This window comes from Fistularia commersonii, chromosome 12 (assembly GCF_037954325.1).
Source record: "Fistularia commersonii isolate RoL2024-O1a breed Wild chromosome 12, RoL_Fcom_v1.0, whole genome shotgun sequence".
Classification (NCBI taxonomy): domain Eukaryota; kingdom Metazoa; phylum Chordata; class Actinopteri; order Syngnathiformes; family Fistulariidae; genus Fistularia; species Fistularia commersonii.
The window spans coordinates 9,292,960-9,310,185 of record NC_141295.1 but is presented as its reverse complement, the minus strand read 5'-3'; the positions used below and the strand labels follow the sequence as shown (position 1 = coordinate 9,310,185).

General features: G+C 41.7%; 1 protein-coding gene across 3 annotated transcripts in view; it reads left to right on the top strand.

The window, feature by feature from the left end:
* Nucleotides 1-17,226, top strand: part of zcchc7 (zinc finger, CCHC domain containing 7) — a 55,659-nt gene that overhangs the window by 12,725 nt on the left and 25,708 nt on the right. For all 3 annotated transcript variants that reach the window (XM_086156889.1, XM_086156891.1, XM_086156890.1), the window contains exons 4-6: nt 16,517-16,566; nt 16,755-16,892; nt 17,009-17,179. In XM_086156889.1, the coding sequence (XP_086013015.1) occupies nt 16,517-16,566; nt 16,755-16,892; nt 17,009-17,179 (359 nt within the window). The remainder of the gene's footprint in view (nt 1-16,516; nt 16,567-16,754; nt 16,893-17,008; nt 17,180-17,226) is intronic.

Below are 17,226 nucleotides of genomic sequence, written 5' to 3'. Positions count from 1 at the left end.
AAGCAATGACGTAGACTTAACATTTGAGTTAAAAGATTTATTTCTTGTGTATGTTGCAGTGGGTTACTCCACTGTATTGCATCACATTGCCTTTACCAGCAGCGCACAGGGGTTTTGATTACAGGCCTTTTGTCATTACAGCTTCGATGCTGAATGTTTCTTTCTGTTTACGCTTTACGAAACCCTAACTGAAAGCACTAAGCCACCCTGTCTGAAAATCATTTTGGTCAAAATAATATATGAAAATTTCTGACTCTTTCTCTCTGTCTGTCTCTCTTCTTTTTTTTTTTTTTCCCTGGAAACTTTGACTAAAAACATCCACAGACATCTGTGGTTGTGGCTGCAGGTGCTCATTTGTATTAATGTGTGTGTGTGTGTGTGTGTGTGTGCGTGTGTGTGTGTGCACGCAGCAACATTTAAATACAATGTCTCTGAAATGTGTTTGGGTGACTTTGACACAAGTGTGTTTGTAGCCCAGCTGTGTTGAAACTGTCATTTGTCAAATTTTGGACGTTGAAATTTCTCTTTTTGTTTTTAAATGAAAATATCATGATTGATATGAAATGTCTAGTCATGGTAAATGAGAAAACATGTTGGTTTTACCAGCAATGTGGTTGTGCGCACACATTCGCCAATCTAAAAACAAAAGTGAGTGAGTTGATGTCATCCTCACGCCTGAGGTGAGCCCAATAACCGTGCACTCCTACACCAAACATCATGGTTTTTAGTTTTAAAAAATAACGTGGCGCTGGATGAAACCGTTTTAACAGCATGCGTAAATTTTTATATTACTCAGAATTTTACACATTAACAGGATTTTTAAAAAAAAATTTTTTTTTTATGAAGGCAAAAACACAGACAGCCTCCTGTCACCTGGAGGAATGAGGCGTATAGAGAGCAGGGAGTCCCCGCTGTAGTTAAAAACATGTGCCGGTCCTACTGTCAGGTGGGAGATACAGCAGGAAATCGCCTTCTTTAACCCTTGTTTAACCAGATCTGCCCCTTTGAGATAAAGAGACACGAAGCAGTCATTATAACCCGAAGCAACAGAGACATCTGGCCGACACACACATGCACACAAGCACACACAAGCATGTATGGTTAACTTATAAACCACTCCTGTAATCCCATATTGTACGTTGTTCTTGGACAGGATGGTCAGTTTAAACTGATGTTCGACACCAAACCAGTACTGCTATCTTCGTTATTTGGCCCCACCTTTCTCTGCAGGGGCAAACAAACAATCACTGCTGTAAATGAAATAAAATAAAAACGATGATCTTGGACTCTTTCGGCACAAATGCAATGATACAAATTTTTTTTTTTGCAGTAACCTGTTTAGTTTATATATTGCATCAACAAATACACATTTGCTGCCGCCATCTGCATTTACTTCCTTACATGACGGGTACATCATAATTTTCTTTTGTTTGCAAAGTTATTTTCTGTGTGCTAGAATATTAATCCCAGTACAAACATTATTTCTTCTCTACACCTCATGGACATTGTTTTTTTTTTTATCACTGGTCTTTGCACTCAGGAGGACTTGAAGAAATGGACGGGAGGGAAGGGACAGGCAAACTCAGCGGAAATTACAATTACCAATAATAATCATTTTAATTAAGCAATCACTTAATAGAAAATCAAATTATTGAGGGGTGGGGGGTGTGACAGTGGGACAGAAGCAAGTCCCGTGGGACTGTTATTAATTTCGGTTCTTTCGTTTTGGCTGGAGAACTTTCCCGTCATTGTCTCTCTGTGGTTTTCGGGGCTGGGAGGGGTCTTTGAGAGGGCTTGATTAACTGGTAGCCTAGGGTGGTGATATTTTTTCGGGGGGCCGAGGGGCCGATGGGGAAGGGGTTTGTGGGATTTGAATTAATATTAATATGTTTTCGGGATGAGGAACAGGAGGAAGAGGGGTGAAGCGGGGGGGAGGGGGAGCGCGGGGTGGGGAGGCAAAGGCAGTCATGGATCCACAAAATTACCCTTCTCTCCACGCATCATTCCTCTTCTCCTTTTTCCTTTGTTGCAGTTCTCTGCGACCATCACCATTAGCTGAGAGAGTCGAGCTGTTTTGGAAGCAAACGTTCAGTTTAACAGTCAACCGGACAAGAGGGAGAACTCCAAATGTGCACCCACACACACACACAAATATTTTAGGTTTTCGCGCGATTGTTCTGGTATGCAAAGAGTCACCTAATAATAGCCAGGCCAATGTTTTTCACAAGGTCCCTGAGGATGTGCGCGTACGCACGTGTGGTGTGTGTGTGTGGGAAGATTCTTCATGTGTATTTGTATGCACGGCTCTTGGCAGTGTACCCCACAGACGACGCGTGGTTGTCTGTTTAGCGGTTTCCTCTCCGGAGGCTCCTGGCAGTGTGCATGTGGCCATTCCAAGGCTTCTCCTCACGTCTCTTAATTAAGGCTCTCATCAGACAGAGACCAGCTGGGCCTGGTCTGGCCTCTCTGGCACTCACTTTAATTTCATTCTCGCCCTCCTCCTGTTCCATGTTTGCTTTCTGCACAGGTTTTTTTTACTTTTTTTTTTTTTTTTTTTTTTTAATCCTCGTCTTCATTTAGCAATACTATCTCTCTCGTGTCATTTTTACTGTTATCTGATTTGTTTTTGTTTTTTTTTCGTAATATTTGTTTTTTGTCAAATGCATAGCTTAACCCCGTTCACCCCACCTAATTGCGGTAATTGACTTATTTCTACGCATATAAGGGTGAAAAGGCCGTCAAAAAGAGCATGGTCTGTGTATTTGGTGAAACGTGCCAAAGGGGTTTTTTCCCGGGTGAACAAATGGGAACTCAAAAGGGATGAAATGCAAATTTGTCTTCTTTTTCTGTCCTGAAGTATCCGGCTATACGGACTTGTTTTCCCTTTTTGAATTTTTTTTCATTTCCAGACATTGTGATTAAGAATCAGGAAAAACATATTGACTCAGCATTACATCACACTATCCTGCAGTGCAGTATTTCATCGATAGATGCTTAGCATCAGCTTTATTACAACTACAGTCTGCCAACTTCTTTAATCTTCAAGAAGTAAACCTATTTGCTACTGTATTACAACTAGATGATAATATTAATTATAATAGTCACACTGCACATGGTTGAAATAATATACGTTTAATTTAGAATGAGGCTTTTTGGGGGCGTGAGTTCACGATGACAGGTCTTTATGACAGCATTGTCTATCCGTCTGCTTTAAAAGTTAATTTTTTTTTCAGCAGGGAATGTGAAAGAGAAATTCACACTGAGAAATTCATCTTGACAGATGTCGTCAGAGGTTTTTCCATGGGGAAACTTGAAAAAAAATTAAAGAAAAGCTAATCCCGCACATGTAGTATGGCAGTATGGCAACTGAAGAGGGGCTTTTAGTAATTGAATGATAAAAACAAAAGATCCTCACAGGATGACAAGTTAGATGGTCTTGTCTGTTGGATGTCAAATTGGCCTTATCTTTATAGACTTCAACCATTTTGACTTCCTACATAAAGCACTTTATTCTCAAATGCCAATATTTTCCCTCTATTTACAGGAGTTTCCTAATTCTAAACAAAATACATTGGTGTGGTTGTCGTGCATTGGATTTCAATGTGTGCCATGTGTTCTCTCTTAAACGCCTCCAAAGCAGGCCCGAGGTTCAGGTATCTCTAAAATTTAACATCCGGCTATGTCCATATTCACCCCCCACCTTCTTTCCCTCTCAGCTCCACCCCCTCCCACCATCGTAACATCTTCCCAGCTCTCCGCTCTCATTCCGAAACATCTTTCCGTACACCAAGACCAAGCCCCGGTTACGTGAGTGTTGCTATGCCGGGCAAATATGCTTGACATCCATAGCTGACAGTAAACATTATAGTAAACATTATAACCCTGTTCTTTCAGAATCCACTTCATGTGACAATCTGGTAAATTAATGATTATCAGAAAGCCACCCTTCCTTCGTATTGTCCTGTCTTGTTTTAAAAAACATATGGCGTGCCCACGAATGAAGTTAAATTCCTCGCTTGTAACGCATTTCCCCACGTGCACGCATGGCAGAGCATTAGCACACCCAGATCGCACGTTTATCGCAGCGTTGGTTGGATGGAGTGCTCAGATTCTGGCGAGCGACCGATAAAGTTGAATTTGACGCTTCGAAAATAAAATTAATTATTGGGGATAAAATCGGGGTGGAGGAGATAGCTGCAACCTGCCCGGGACTCTCGTCATTGATATTTCTGTGCCGGCTTCCATGCAACACAGTTCACCACAATGTTAATGGGAGACATGCATTGTGTGTCATGCAGCTGGAAAAGAAAAACTCTGTAAATGTTTGGTTCAGCATCATCAATTTGAAATGCATTGAAGGATTAGAAATTTTATTTTATTATTTGAGTGAGTGGAAATATTTCCTGCAACCCAAAGTCTTACTTTTTCTGTTAAATAGCAAGTGTTTTTGCTTGGTTTTATTTTTTGCATGTACTATGCAAAAGAGCATTTACATTTAAGTAATTCATTTTTTCAGTTAATTTTTGTGTCCAATTTAGTTTGGTGGGCACAATGCATTATTACATTTTTATCACTATGATATTTATGCTGATATTTTTTTGATAATTGTACACGAAAGAGGCAAAATTAGTTAACATAAAAACATGCACTAGTTGTTCTTTGTTTTGAAAGACAATTTTACATTGTACATTAAATTAATATAGTAACACCGTTAATGTGTATAATAGAGCTTTTTAAGCAGCTGTTGGCTTAAGATAATGTAGTAATACATTTATTAGAAATAGGAGTGTTTGTAGGTTAGGTAAGATGTCAACAACATGTATGGCTTTATTTTTGTTCTTTTTTACCTATTGCTGACATTATAGAATATGTACAAACAATGTCTCTTTCTATTTAAAAAAAAAATTAAATGAAAAAAACAACATAGATTTATACACATATGTAGGCAGCCTCAATTCCATTTGCATCTATCTTTTGGATGATGCTAAATTAAAACAAAATTCTTCAATTGACCCCTACCCTGTCTGCAGCTACCTAGTGTGATGATGTAACAATAATAAAAAAATGGACAAACTGTTCACCCACCGACACTTTCATCACAATTATTTGGTCACAGAACGCAGACTTCGAAAAGGTGCACTGTAAAATCTCAAGATGATTTTTCTTTTTTTTTTTTTTAAAAAAAAAAAAACAACAAAAAAAAAAACAACAAAACAGAGTCCTGTTGTCACGGTCAGAAATGACCAAATAGTTGTTTCTGACCTCAGTCTTTCTGCACGGGGATGGATTTCCCATCTGCGCAGACGGGGCCAAGCGACTGTGCCAATGTGTTTCTGTCCTCCGAGTGCAGACTGATCGATAGTAATTGGTTGGAATATCTCGGGCCGGTTTTGTCCTCTGCAACATTGGCCTTTTTAGTAGGCCGACACGACGCCAGACTGGAGGGGGAGAGAAAGGAACGGGGCTGGGGCGGGCGGCGGAGAGAAAATGGAGGATGTTTGCAAGTCCACGAGCATGACCGACTTCCTCAACCAAATCTCCGGATATTTATTCAGCATTACGCACTAATCTGAAAAAAATCTTCCTCCCCTTCTCTCTGGCCTCCAGCTCCCCCCCCACCCCCCAACCCTTTCACTTCAACACCACACTGGAGGGTTGAGGTGCGTGCATGTGTGTCCGTACACGGGCGACTTTTCCGTTGATGAGACACTACAGGATGATCTTAAGAGAAGTGCGATAAAACAGAGATAACTTGTTGTAAGGTGTATTATCGTGGCTTCCAGGGTCCTTCCTCTCCACCCATCCCCGTGTGAAAACATAAGCATATCGCTTCTTTCCTCCCTCGCTCTCCCGTACCTTTTTATGACTCATATAAAAGCGTTGTGCGCTGAGCGAGCGAGGGAGGCAGCCGCGAACGGTATTAGCAAGTAGGCATTAGGCATAAACTCTAAGGTATATTAAAGCAACGGCCCTGTTGTTCATATAAACACGCCAATTCAATTTAGCCTGCCCCACGGGGAATGGGATTTCAGCAGCTACCCGGAGAAGGGAGGGGGGGGGGTGGGCGAAGGTGGGAGGGGAGTTAAGGACGGATGGAGGGAGGGGTTGCAGGCAGTGGATGAGGGAAGGCAAAAAAAAAAAAAAAAAAAGGGGGGGGTTGGATGAATGAATCCCGGATTGTAAAGAGGGAGAAGGTGAAGATGGGTCCGTGATTGGCACGGGAGCGGCGCGGCGGCTAGTTGCAGGAATTTATTATTTTTGCATGACGCAAGCACCCGTGCAGGCATTAGGGGGTGGGGGGGGGGGGGGGGGGTCTTGCATGCTTGGACAGCGCATTTTCTGGGAAAAACCCTACAGTTGTATTATTCAATCCAAATTCAAATGGGCTTGTCAGGAAAGCGCCGGCTTTTTATTACCTGTCAGAAAAGCCAAGGGATGGATGGAGCAGAGGGGAAGCAAATTAAACGTCAGTAATAAGAAGCCCCCCCCCCCCCCCAACCCCCACCCCAATCTCTCTCTCTCTCTCTACTCTCTCTTGCCATTCCTTGCTGCGCTGAGTTTTGGAGATCAACACAAATACACGCACACACACACACACACACAGACACACTAAGCACATTTATAGATTTGACAGCATGTCGTCAGTTTATCTTTACCAGGCCTTATCAGTCAATCAGGCACAAGAAGAGCACATTATTCTGCTCATCGGCGAGGACGATCGACAGTCACGCAATCGTTTGAACCCGAAAGCTAGACCTCTTCGAGTCGACGCGTTTATTGAAATTAATGTGACGTACTTTAGTAAGAGGACAAGAGAAGTGGTCAGTTCTGTACGATGAGCTGTGTTGCCACCAGAGTGAAAACACACACACACACACACACAGACAGACATGCACACCGCCCTCCTCCGACTCAAGTCTTGCCCCTTTCAGTCAGGCATAACCTCTGCCATCTGTCCTTCTTCCCCTCTTCCTCCCATTTAAATCCACGCTCTTCCTCTGCCGTCCCCTCAACTGTAAATGCATTTTGCCTGCTTTGGCCGGCCGGAGACGAGCTGTGGCCGGTTCTCTGAAAACATGTTCTAATCATTCCTGTCGTCCGGGAGACCTGGATTAGAAGGGTGTATTTTTATGTTCGATTTCGTCAAGACACCCCAGAATGATCGTCATTTAGCCTGTCCATATCTGCACATCATATTTTCTTCATGGAAAGAAATAATGAAAAATGATTCCTGCTGATGTTTATATTGTTTTACATTTTTAATTTTTTTGTTTCAGCACTGGTCTGATGAAAGGACCAAAACCTTACGTACGGGTATATATGTATCTATCTATATCTATATCTATATCTATATCTATATAGATATAGATATAGATGTCTATATCTATATATCTATATATCTTTATATATATATATATAGATAGATATCATCTCTCTCTCTATATATATATATGTGTATATATGTTTGTGTATGTATATGTATATAGAGATACATATATATATATACACACACACACACATACACACACACACACATATATATATATACACACATACATACATACACGTGTGTGTGTGTGTGTGTGTGTGTGTGTGTGTGTGTCATATAGTTTAAGATAAAAAGACAAGTGAACAAAGTGAAGAGAAGACAAATTCTGGTCCCCCACATCTCTAGCGGGATACAAAACAGTGTAACACAACTTCTAACGTGAAGCTTTCCTTTTCGATGCCAGTGTGTTGGTCTTTCTGACATGTTGCGCGGTGACATCCTGCAATGCCTCACTCAGATGTGCTCCCAGGTACAGCTATAGCGCTCTGAGTGAGGTGAGTTGGTGTTGTTTTTTTTTTTTTCTCCCCACAGGAAGCAGTGAAGTTATTCGTTCTCCAATATTGGAAGTCCCTGTCACATTATTATTACTATTATCAAACAAACTATTTGTAGAGTGGGAACAATGAGGTGTTTAGGAATGAAAGAGATCATTGTTTCCACACCTCCCCATTTCCCTAAATCTTCCTGCTAGTTCCAACTTTGTGAGATGAAAAGGACAGCTGGATACATTTTTTTAAACTGTATCTGAATGAAGCAATAACAGAGCCATATTAGAGCTCCTCTTCTAATCCTCCATTGTTCTCCGTCTGTCCCGTCCCACAGAGGGACTGCTCTAATTAAAGACTAATAATTGTATTGTTTTTTTTTAAAGCCCACAGAGACAGAGCTTTTGCTTTTCAATCACACACACACTCTCCAGTGTATCCTGTCAATCGAGGGCTATCTCGCTGGATGAAGTTGAACACATTGGGACCCGGCGCGTGTCGGGCCGCGGCCGCGTTCAAGTTTTGTGCGGGAATACAGTAGGAGGGTGGAAAAAAGCTGGATCTAAATTAAAACTTTAAAGAACCGTTATTTAATTATCCCAAAGGCAGTGGATTTGAAGGATTGAAGGGGGGGGGGGGTGGGCACGTGTGTATGCTCAGGCAAATGTGTGGCGCTGTCCAGGATTATTTCAGTTTTTCAATTTGCTCTTCCTGTGCCTGCGTGCGTGTGTTTCCAAAAGTGCGCATAAGATTTCATATGTGTGTGCACACAAGTGTATTCTGATGTGCCTGTTAATAAAATGTGACCTCTTATTGGTTGCCCTCTTCATTTGCCCCTCCACTTCCACTCTGCACACACACACACACACACATATGCACGCACGGATGCGCGCATGCATGAATCGCCGGTAGATAAAAAGGCATTATGGTAAATTCCACTTAATGACAAATTTTTAATTTGGGGAACAGGGTCTTGTGAATGGAGCTTAATTACTGGGGCCAAAGATCCCTCAGAAAAATAACCCCCTCAATGTGCCCAACCTGGGTGATAATGGAGCGCTTCGCGAAATGCCTCTGATTAACCAGCGCCGTTTATCTACCCTTTGTCCCCTTTTCTCCCTCTGTATAATAACAAAAATAACAATCATGAAAATTCTATCTGCCTCCCAGCCCCCATCACCCCGCTTCCCCACTCCCTCTCCCTTCCTTTCCACCCTCCTGCGCGCTGCCTGGCTCACTCCCGCAGGAGGAAATTCATCAAAATGAAATTGAGGTTGCAACTCACTGGTTTTATTAAAATATATTTGCCCCTTACAGACATTGTGTGCTACCGTGTTTGTGCGCTTTGTTGCAGAAGTCGAAAAACACCAGCCCTGAATAAATTGGTCAGTTTTACAAGCCTTAATGTCACGTGTTTATGTCTGGGTCTCTGTCTTTAGTAATTTAAGGTATTTCAACACTTGTTGACTATTGAATGGCTGTGTCATTGCTCTGCATTAAGTCAAACTGGCCCTCCATTGAAAAGTTTAAATAAAATATGCAGTAACGTAAGGAGAGTAACAAAGAATGTTGTATCATACAATGCCCCGATTTTGTATGTTTGAAAACACATTTGAACCAAATTCACATATTTTGGTCACTTTGATTTTCTATTATTTTTTCAATTTGCAGTATCTTCAAATGACAATTTACTCAAAATGGTTGGCTTTGACTTTTTCTACTCTTTGTTAAATAACCATTCACTTTCAGTTAATGTATGTTTTGTTGTGTAGGTGAGAGGCAAGCTAACATTTAGCATGAAATAAAATTATCTTCAGCGGGAGAAATACTTGAGCGCAGAGTAATACATGTGTACAGCTTTAGAGAATTATTTAATGTTTTTGGTCCAAACAATTCAAGCAAATTTGGGACATTAAATTAAGCTGATATCGTTCTTTCTTTTCTTTTTTCCTTTTTTTTTTTTTAAAACCTTTGATGGATAGTGAAATTTGCCTGATTGTCAAAAAAAATGATGAAGAAAGACTATGCTCCAATCCATTGGGAAATGTTTTCCTAATAGACTGTTAGAGATATTAAAAAGATACAGTGACTACCTGGCTCCTGATGAAACTGCAGACGGAGATTGGGTGTGTTTTGGATTATTCAAACATGGTTCCTCCACGGTAACACACACACACACACACACACACACACACACACACACACACACACACACACACACACACACACACACACACACACAAACACAAACATACACACACTTTTCTTGGCCTTCTCTGGTCCCTGTTGTTGTGCACGCTGATTGGACCATGTGGTTGCCATGCGGTTGCCAGACCGCACCCCTGCTGTGTGGTAATTGGTGTCTATGGTGTTGCCACGTGGCGACTGTACTTTGACTGGCAGGTTTGGCCACCTGCCCTGCCCCGGCTGCCAACATGGTATGGAAGGGGGGCAAGGAGGACAGGAAGAGGTGGCACTCGCTGGCAGCGGGTGAGCACTCGGCATGTCAAAAGCATTGGGGAGGGGTGGATAATTAGAGATGGGCCGCACTGAAATATGTGATGGCCGCCCACAACATAGATTTAACGGAGATCTGGTTGATGGCATCCGCTTGATTTTAATTTTCCCCCCAACCGAGATGCAGTTAATGCGCTGGTTGCAACACTTATCATGAAAACATTACATGTCTGTCCATTTCATTGAGGCAATGGTTGATAAAGGCTGACTGAATTCGTAGCCGAGGCATCAGCTTCGTCAGAATGTAAGTTTCCACTACCCAAATTCAAGGTCTGGTCAGGTTTTCTAATTTTTTTTCTGTGACTTGTACTTTCCGAGCCGAGTAGAGGGAATCTTATTCTTAGTCGATTTTGTTGTTCTTCAAAATGGACAAGTATAGTGAAAGATAAAGAACACATCATCCCGATGTCTTTAGATGTAAGAAGGTTGTTAGAATTACCACGTAGATGCTCCTTTGTGCCCACAGCCATCAGACTATAACAGCAGTCTGGATGGCACACAACTCTGATCAGCCTCAATACCTCACGCATTCACACGTCATGCCCTAACGCTGTTGTCTCAGCCCATTCAAATCCTGCTTATTTTGGTTTATTTTATCACTACTATGGTCATTCTGTTTACATTCCTATCCCTGTCATTTTGGTTGTCTATTTTCACCCTTAGTGTCTTTTTTTTCCATTCTCACCCATGATGAGTGTTGTGCTCTGCTGTCTATTTATTTGTGGATGTCTTTTGCTATCTTCTAATTGTCTCTCTATTTATTTTCATATTTATTGACATTATAATTGTTACTCTGCTGTGACAAAAGAATTTCCCCAACGGGTATCAATAAAGTTTATCTTCTCTTGGACGATTTAACTCAAGGCATGTGTCAAGTAATCAGAGTGTTTGATTTCGGGGCAACTACAAGTTTTAGCACAATGCAAAAATGAAAGAAGGGATTCTAGTTCTGTGAGTGTCTGAAGATGCTGTTTGTATTGTATTTGGAATTTGTTTTTCACACAGGTTGATGTTATTTCCATCTGTACCTTTTCTTGGTCCATTGAAGACTTGGGAACTAACTGATCTGGTTAGCTATCATAACCTTAAGGAGGAATTCAGGATACCAGAGCCTTAAATAGCAGTTTACAAAGCACACAAAAATAAATAAAAACAATAATAATTATGATTCAACCAAGAAAGATTGGATTAAGTTCCTTTAGTCCACAAAACCCAACTGGAGCTCTACAAAGAAACCATAATACTGCTTTTACAGTACCGAAGTAAACAGTGATAGAAAGTGTTGACACCCCCTGTTTTGTTTTTATGGGACAAGAAAATTCACATTACCTTCCTTTGGCAGGTGAATGAATTGAGAATGAATGAATCTTCATTTGTGGTTGAACTGAGATAGAGATATTGTGGCAAATCGGTTTGGTAATTTCCTTTGTGTATGTTGTATTGCTTTTTTCCCCCCTCATTTTCGCTGATATCAATATAACTGATTTCTTTGCATGAAAGAATGGAGTTTGTGTCGCCCAAATTGCAATGCGTTTTTTCCTCACTGTCCATGACCTGGTAGCTTTACCCCGGTTGTGTCCGAGAATTTCTGTCTGAACGGCTGAACACTGAGTATGTTTGATATTGAAACTGGAACTCCTCCACCCCTTAGTAAAGTTGCCGCTGACTGTTGTTGCGCACAGACAGCAAAACTGGTTTGTGATCAAATGGATTTTAAATTCACAAAACACTCATAGTGATGAACAAGGCTGGGCAAATGGAGATGCTCTTCTATCTGAAACCCCTCACAAGTACTTATGCACAGAGAAGTTGCCTTTACTGTTAACAGCGAGAAAGTTTTTAAGCCGCAAGATGATGCCTTGTTCACTACCAGACAATTTTTTTTTGTCTCTGTGATCGAGGTGATACTTCCAAACCTTCATGTAATCCAAGTGCAAAAAAACATCAATAAATAGAAAATCTTGTTAAGCATCTCTCTGCTGATGGTCCCTCTCAGCAAGAGTGTGTTCGGTTTCAGCACGGAACAGAGCATGACAACTAAATTAAGCAACACAGAAGTTTGTTCCAAAAAAAAAAAAAAAAAAAAGCACCAATATAATAAAAAATGCATATTCTTAAAAGCTTACCTGAGGTCCAAAGTATGGTAGCCCATCTAGAGCTCCCATTCACAGGATTTTGCTTCGGACGGCAATGATGTTGCTCATTGGCTTCCTGTTGATGTGCCATATTGGCTGCCGCCACTGGCTTTCTGTGGGTTTCAAGATCTTCGAAAGTTTGGTTTTGTGAAATCATCCTGAGATCAGCCCACAGAGGCAGCGGGAGCATAGAATGACCTGGACCTTCTGCACGAGAAATCTGTGTGAGCAGCACCAAATCTCAAATGTGGGCATATATTTTCAGCATGAGCAGAGAAAATGAAGTCCAACCAAGGACTCTTTGAGTGTGGGGGGCTGGATTTTGCAGGAGAGAATCTCAGTATTTTAAAGTGAAACCTGAAATAATGCTAGAAAAAATGTTTCTATATGTTTTTTTTTTGTGTGTACATTTTGTAGATTCTTCCTCTTGTCCTTAGTAGAAAAATCTCCAAAATTAATTTCTAAATTAATCAAAACATATCATTGACTGTGAGAAGATGTCTGTTGACTTGCGGTTCTTTCACATTACCCAAATGTAATTCTTTTTTTTTTTTTTTCCCTCTCTGTCAAAGTCCAACAGAGAGATCAGGGGAGATGAGAAAGGAGAGCATGAAATTAAACAAAATGAAATCTGCTGCCTTAATCTATAATCGGCCTGTGCAGCTTGATCTTTCTCCCCTGCATTGCAAACATCCACCCACACTTGCAGACACACTCCTAACTCCTTGTTTCGCCGCATGTCATTCCATCTTCCCCGCTAATCCCATCCCTCCATTTTTGTTCGGTGAAAGAGGCTAAAACACTTGCCCTCCTCTACCTGGAAGCCACTCGCCGTCTGGCAGGCTGGATACTTGGCCGGCTCCCTTTTGTTGTGCTGCAATGTGTTCTGCAGCCCATACCCATACATTTTCATTCTCATTTCCTACCTCCTCCCTCCCCTTCTGCTTGTTCTCTCCCTGCCCTTGTTCATCTTGATTGTTCCCCGGCTTTCTTTGCCATTGTGTTTTACATCCTCGGCCAGACTTTTCCGTCGCACAATGGAATCGGAGGTGAACTATGTGTGTCCGTGTGCGTTTTCACTTGACCAACCTTTTGGTCAGTTAAACCTTGCAGAGGGCAACACTGGAGGGCATGGTGATGTCACAAAGAAAGCACTTTTTTTTTTGCACACACACACACACACACACACACACCAAGCCTTGCTATTGTCATGTATAGTGTTGCTAATTCAGCTCTGTCGTTTCAGTATCAAACATAACCTCCATTTGGGGGGCAAGGCCCTTCTTTTACTTTCGCTCCCATTTTGTGTGTGCGTGCGTGTGCATGTGTGTGTTAATGGGGCCAGTCAACAGTGTTGTTCAATGGGCGGGCTGGCTTGGGATGTCTGTTTAAGTGTAGGTTTAGGGAAAAAGGGATAGGGACAAGGGCTAATATAATATTTTGATGTTTCTGGAGTAGAGACATGGATACACACATGGGATGTCTCTCATTAAGAGCGATAGTTTCAAAGATTTTTGCACAAATGGCTGTGTGGCTTGCCATTTTTCGCTGCCATTTTATTCATTTGGATATTAGGCTTAAAACCATCCTGTCTGGACAACTTCCCTGGAGGACGGTCTACTAGAATTCCTACCGATGCAATTTTCCCGCGTGTCACCCCTGGAGAGCTGGGTGTTCATGGTTCATTAGCCACACGTACACTTCCGTTCTGTTCTCACTGGTAAAGGGACAGATTTGAGGAACACACACACACACACACATGCACTTTCTGTGTGCTGCCAGCTCTGATGAACTGGCACACAGCCTCCTCCCCTCTCCTCATCTTCTAGTAATCAGAGTACCTATGAGACAGACAGGTAGCATCTGTCGCCTTTTCTTCCCCTGATCCTCCCCTCCTTTGGTTTCAGTAACAACCCCCCCCCCCCCCTCCCACCCCTCCGCTCTTTGGCGCCATTGTGCTGAATTTCCCAAAACGGACGAGGAAGCTGTCCGGTAATATTTAAATCTGTAAGACCTCAATGGCCTAAGATAGATTTCCTCCGATTTCCAGACGGAGGCAAGCGATTCCGCATGGCAGACTCAAGACGCCCACGATTCTGCCACTAACAGCGATATTACTTTCAGCCCTCGTGTTTTCTGCTGGTTCTTTGGACTTGAACCTCCAAGATGGCCGTGAGGATAGATCTGGCATTAGCCGCGTTAAATGTGAACAGTTGCACCAGGATGCGGTGGGGGGAATCTCCCGAGTCTGTTTAGTTGCTCGGTGAAGCCGCTGCCATCTGCTTATTCAGCTCCAGACACCTTCAGATCTGTTGGGCTATGATAGAACAAGCAGCTCTGATCGTTTGGTTTTGAAAAGTGCCTTGAGGTTGATTAGCATATTTTAACCCAGTGTGCAGACAGCAGCCCCCCCCACCCACCCACTCCCCCCTTTTTTCCTCCTCCATCCTCTCCCGCTGCACACCGCCCCATCCACCCACCCATGTGTTTGATTCTTCGGCCGTGACAAAGCGCTTCACACTTTATCCGTTTGTGTGTTGGTGAGATGGGGGGCCCTTAGATTAAGGGAAAGCTTCCTGCTCTTTATTTTGGGAGTCCCCCCGGGAGACGCTTTGGGAATGACTTTCGTTGAGTCACTAACGCCCACTCACACAAATACGCACACACACACACACTGGCGCACGCACATGCACACCTATTCCCCCCCAATTGTTTTGAACTTTGAGACTGGTCGCTGGGTGTTACGAAATTTCAACTGTGCGTTCTGGCAACACACTTCTAAAGCTTGCCAACCCGTATGTTAATTAAAGATGAGCGCCACTATGGCTTCCAGTAAACCTATTTTTTTACATCTTTAAACATCAGCTACTATTCGTATTACGGCATGAAAGACCACATGGAGGGCTTTTTGCAATATATTTTTACGTCACTTTTTTTTTCCAAAAATTGAACTTTTCCCTAAACAACTAAAATCAGCATCGATCAAATATGTTTGGAAGAGTGCCGTGAGCGAGAGCACACAAAGAGAGAAGGACTGGAGGGAATAGTGATCACAGCGTGCATCGAAAAGTCAGCGTTATGTCTGATGATAGTCCAAGGTTGGGTGTTTGTCCAATGGTTTAATACCATTAGCCAGCTAATCGCGGAGGAAGATAATGTTGTGTGTTTTATGTTTGTAAAAGCATGCAAGCCTGTACTGGTCATTAGTGTCAAAATATAATTGTTGCTAAGTATGCATGTCTGTGTGTGTGTGTGTGTGTGTCTGAATGTGTGTTACAATCTCTAGATGTCAGTTACACAGTTGTAGGCCTGAGCAGAATACATACGTGTCCCTCAGGGCGCTGTTAGTGACACTCTAGTACATACGTGCTCAGTACTCGATTGTGAATACTTTGTCTTTTTTTTTATAAACAAAAACAACTGTGTGTTCTGTTGTTGCTTTATTTTGTCCTGTGGGCTTTCATTATGATTTGATGCTCGTTTTGTTTATATTGTATCTGTCAACCTGTCTGATAGCTTGCTTTCAAAAGCTGCAATATACGTTGTTAACATATTTATTTATCAGCTTTGAATCAGATGTAGTTTCTCTAATCCTTGTTCCGCTTTTTTTTTATATTGTTTAAAAAAAGAAATGGTTGAATGAAAGTAATTTATCATGTTTTCCTGGAGAATTTGTGTTTGTTTTATGGATCTTTTATTTCTGACATATTGCAAAAATAAGACACCCAGGTTGTAAAAAATACTGTTATACTGAAAATAGGACAGCATGTATTTGCAGTCAATAATTGTTTTTCCTGACCTTCATCAAAAGGTACAAACTAACTATATTAGAATTTAATTTACTAAAACATTGAGGACTCTAAGAAGGAAGTTTTTTTCTGTCCTTCATCTGGTTAGAATACATGAATATTAACATTAGGATCTTAGTTTTTCATTTCTTTTTCTTTATATTGTCAATGTATTACATCACAAGCATTATTTTTATGGAAATCTTTGTTTTGTCAACCACATCAAATTAAAACCGATGACTTTCTTCTCTGTTCTGACAGATCCAGATGAAGAGGATATCTCTTGGTTGGTGTCTGATAAGGACAAAGATGTCAGTATTCACACTGAGCTTTTGAATTTAGTTTAGTTCCCATTTCTGGCTTATTGACGATTTGTCTTATGTCACAATAAAAGTCCATTTAAAAATTTGTATTTTTTAATGACCGATAGATAATGTTACAATGCTCAGATTTCTCCCTGTGAACGTTATGGTATTGATATAACTTTTTCTTTATGTAGGCTCAGATCTTTAACAAAGACAAGGGTGCCAGGGTGGCTGTGCAGCGATTTTCAAACAGATACTACACCACCAAGAATGTCCAGTGTAGAAACTGCAACAGAACCGGTCACCTGTCCAAAAACTGCCCCGAGCCCAAGGTCAGTTCCAGTCAATCAGTGCTACCATATCGTGCTTCTACGTTCATGTTTTGCGAAACTCGTGTAATTTGTATGTGCATTTGATTGTGTTAAATTCCTTGTCCGTCTGTCTTCAGAGGCTGACTCCCTGCTATCTCTGTGGCACTCCAGGGCACCAGGTCATTGCATGTCCCAATAAACACTGCAATAACTGCGGCCTGCCCGGTCACCTGTATGATTCGTGCACTGAAAGGGCGTACTGGCACAAACAGTGCCGTCGCTGTAGCATGACAGGACACTTCTTTGATGTGAGTACTGCTTTGTTTACCTCTGCCCTTAACAAGGTTAAATAAAA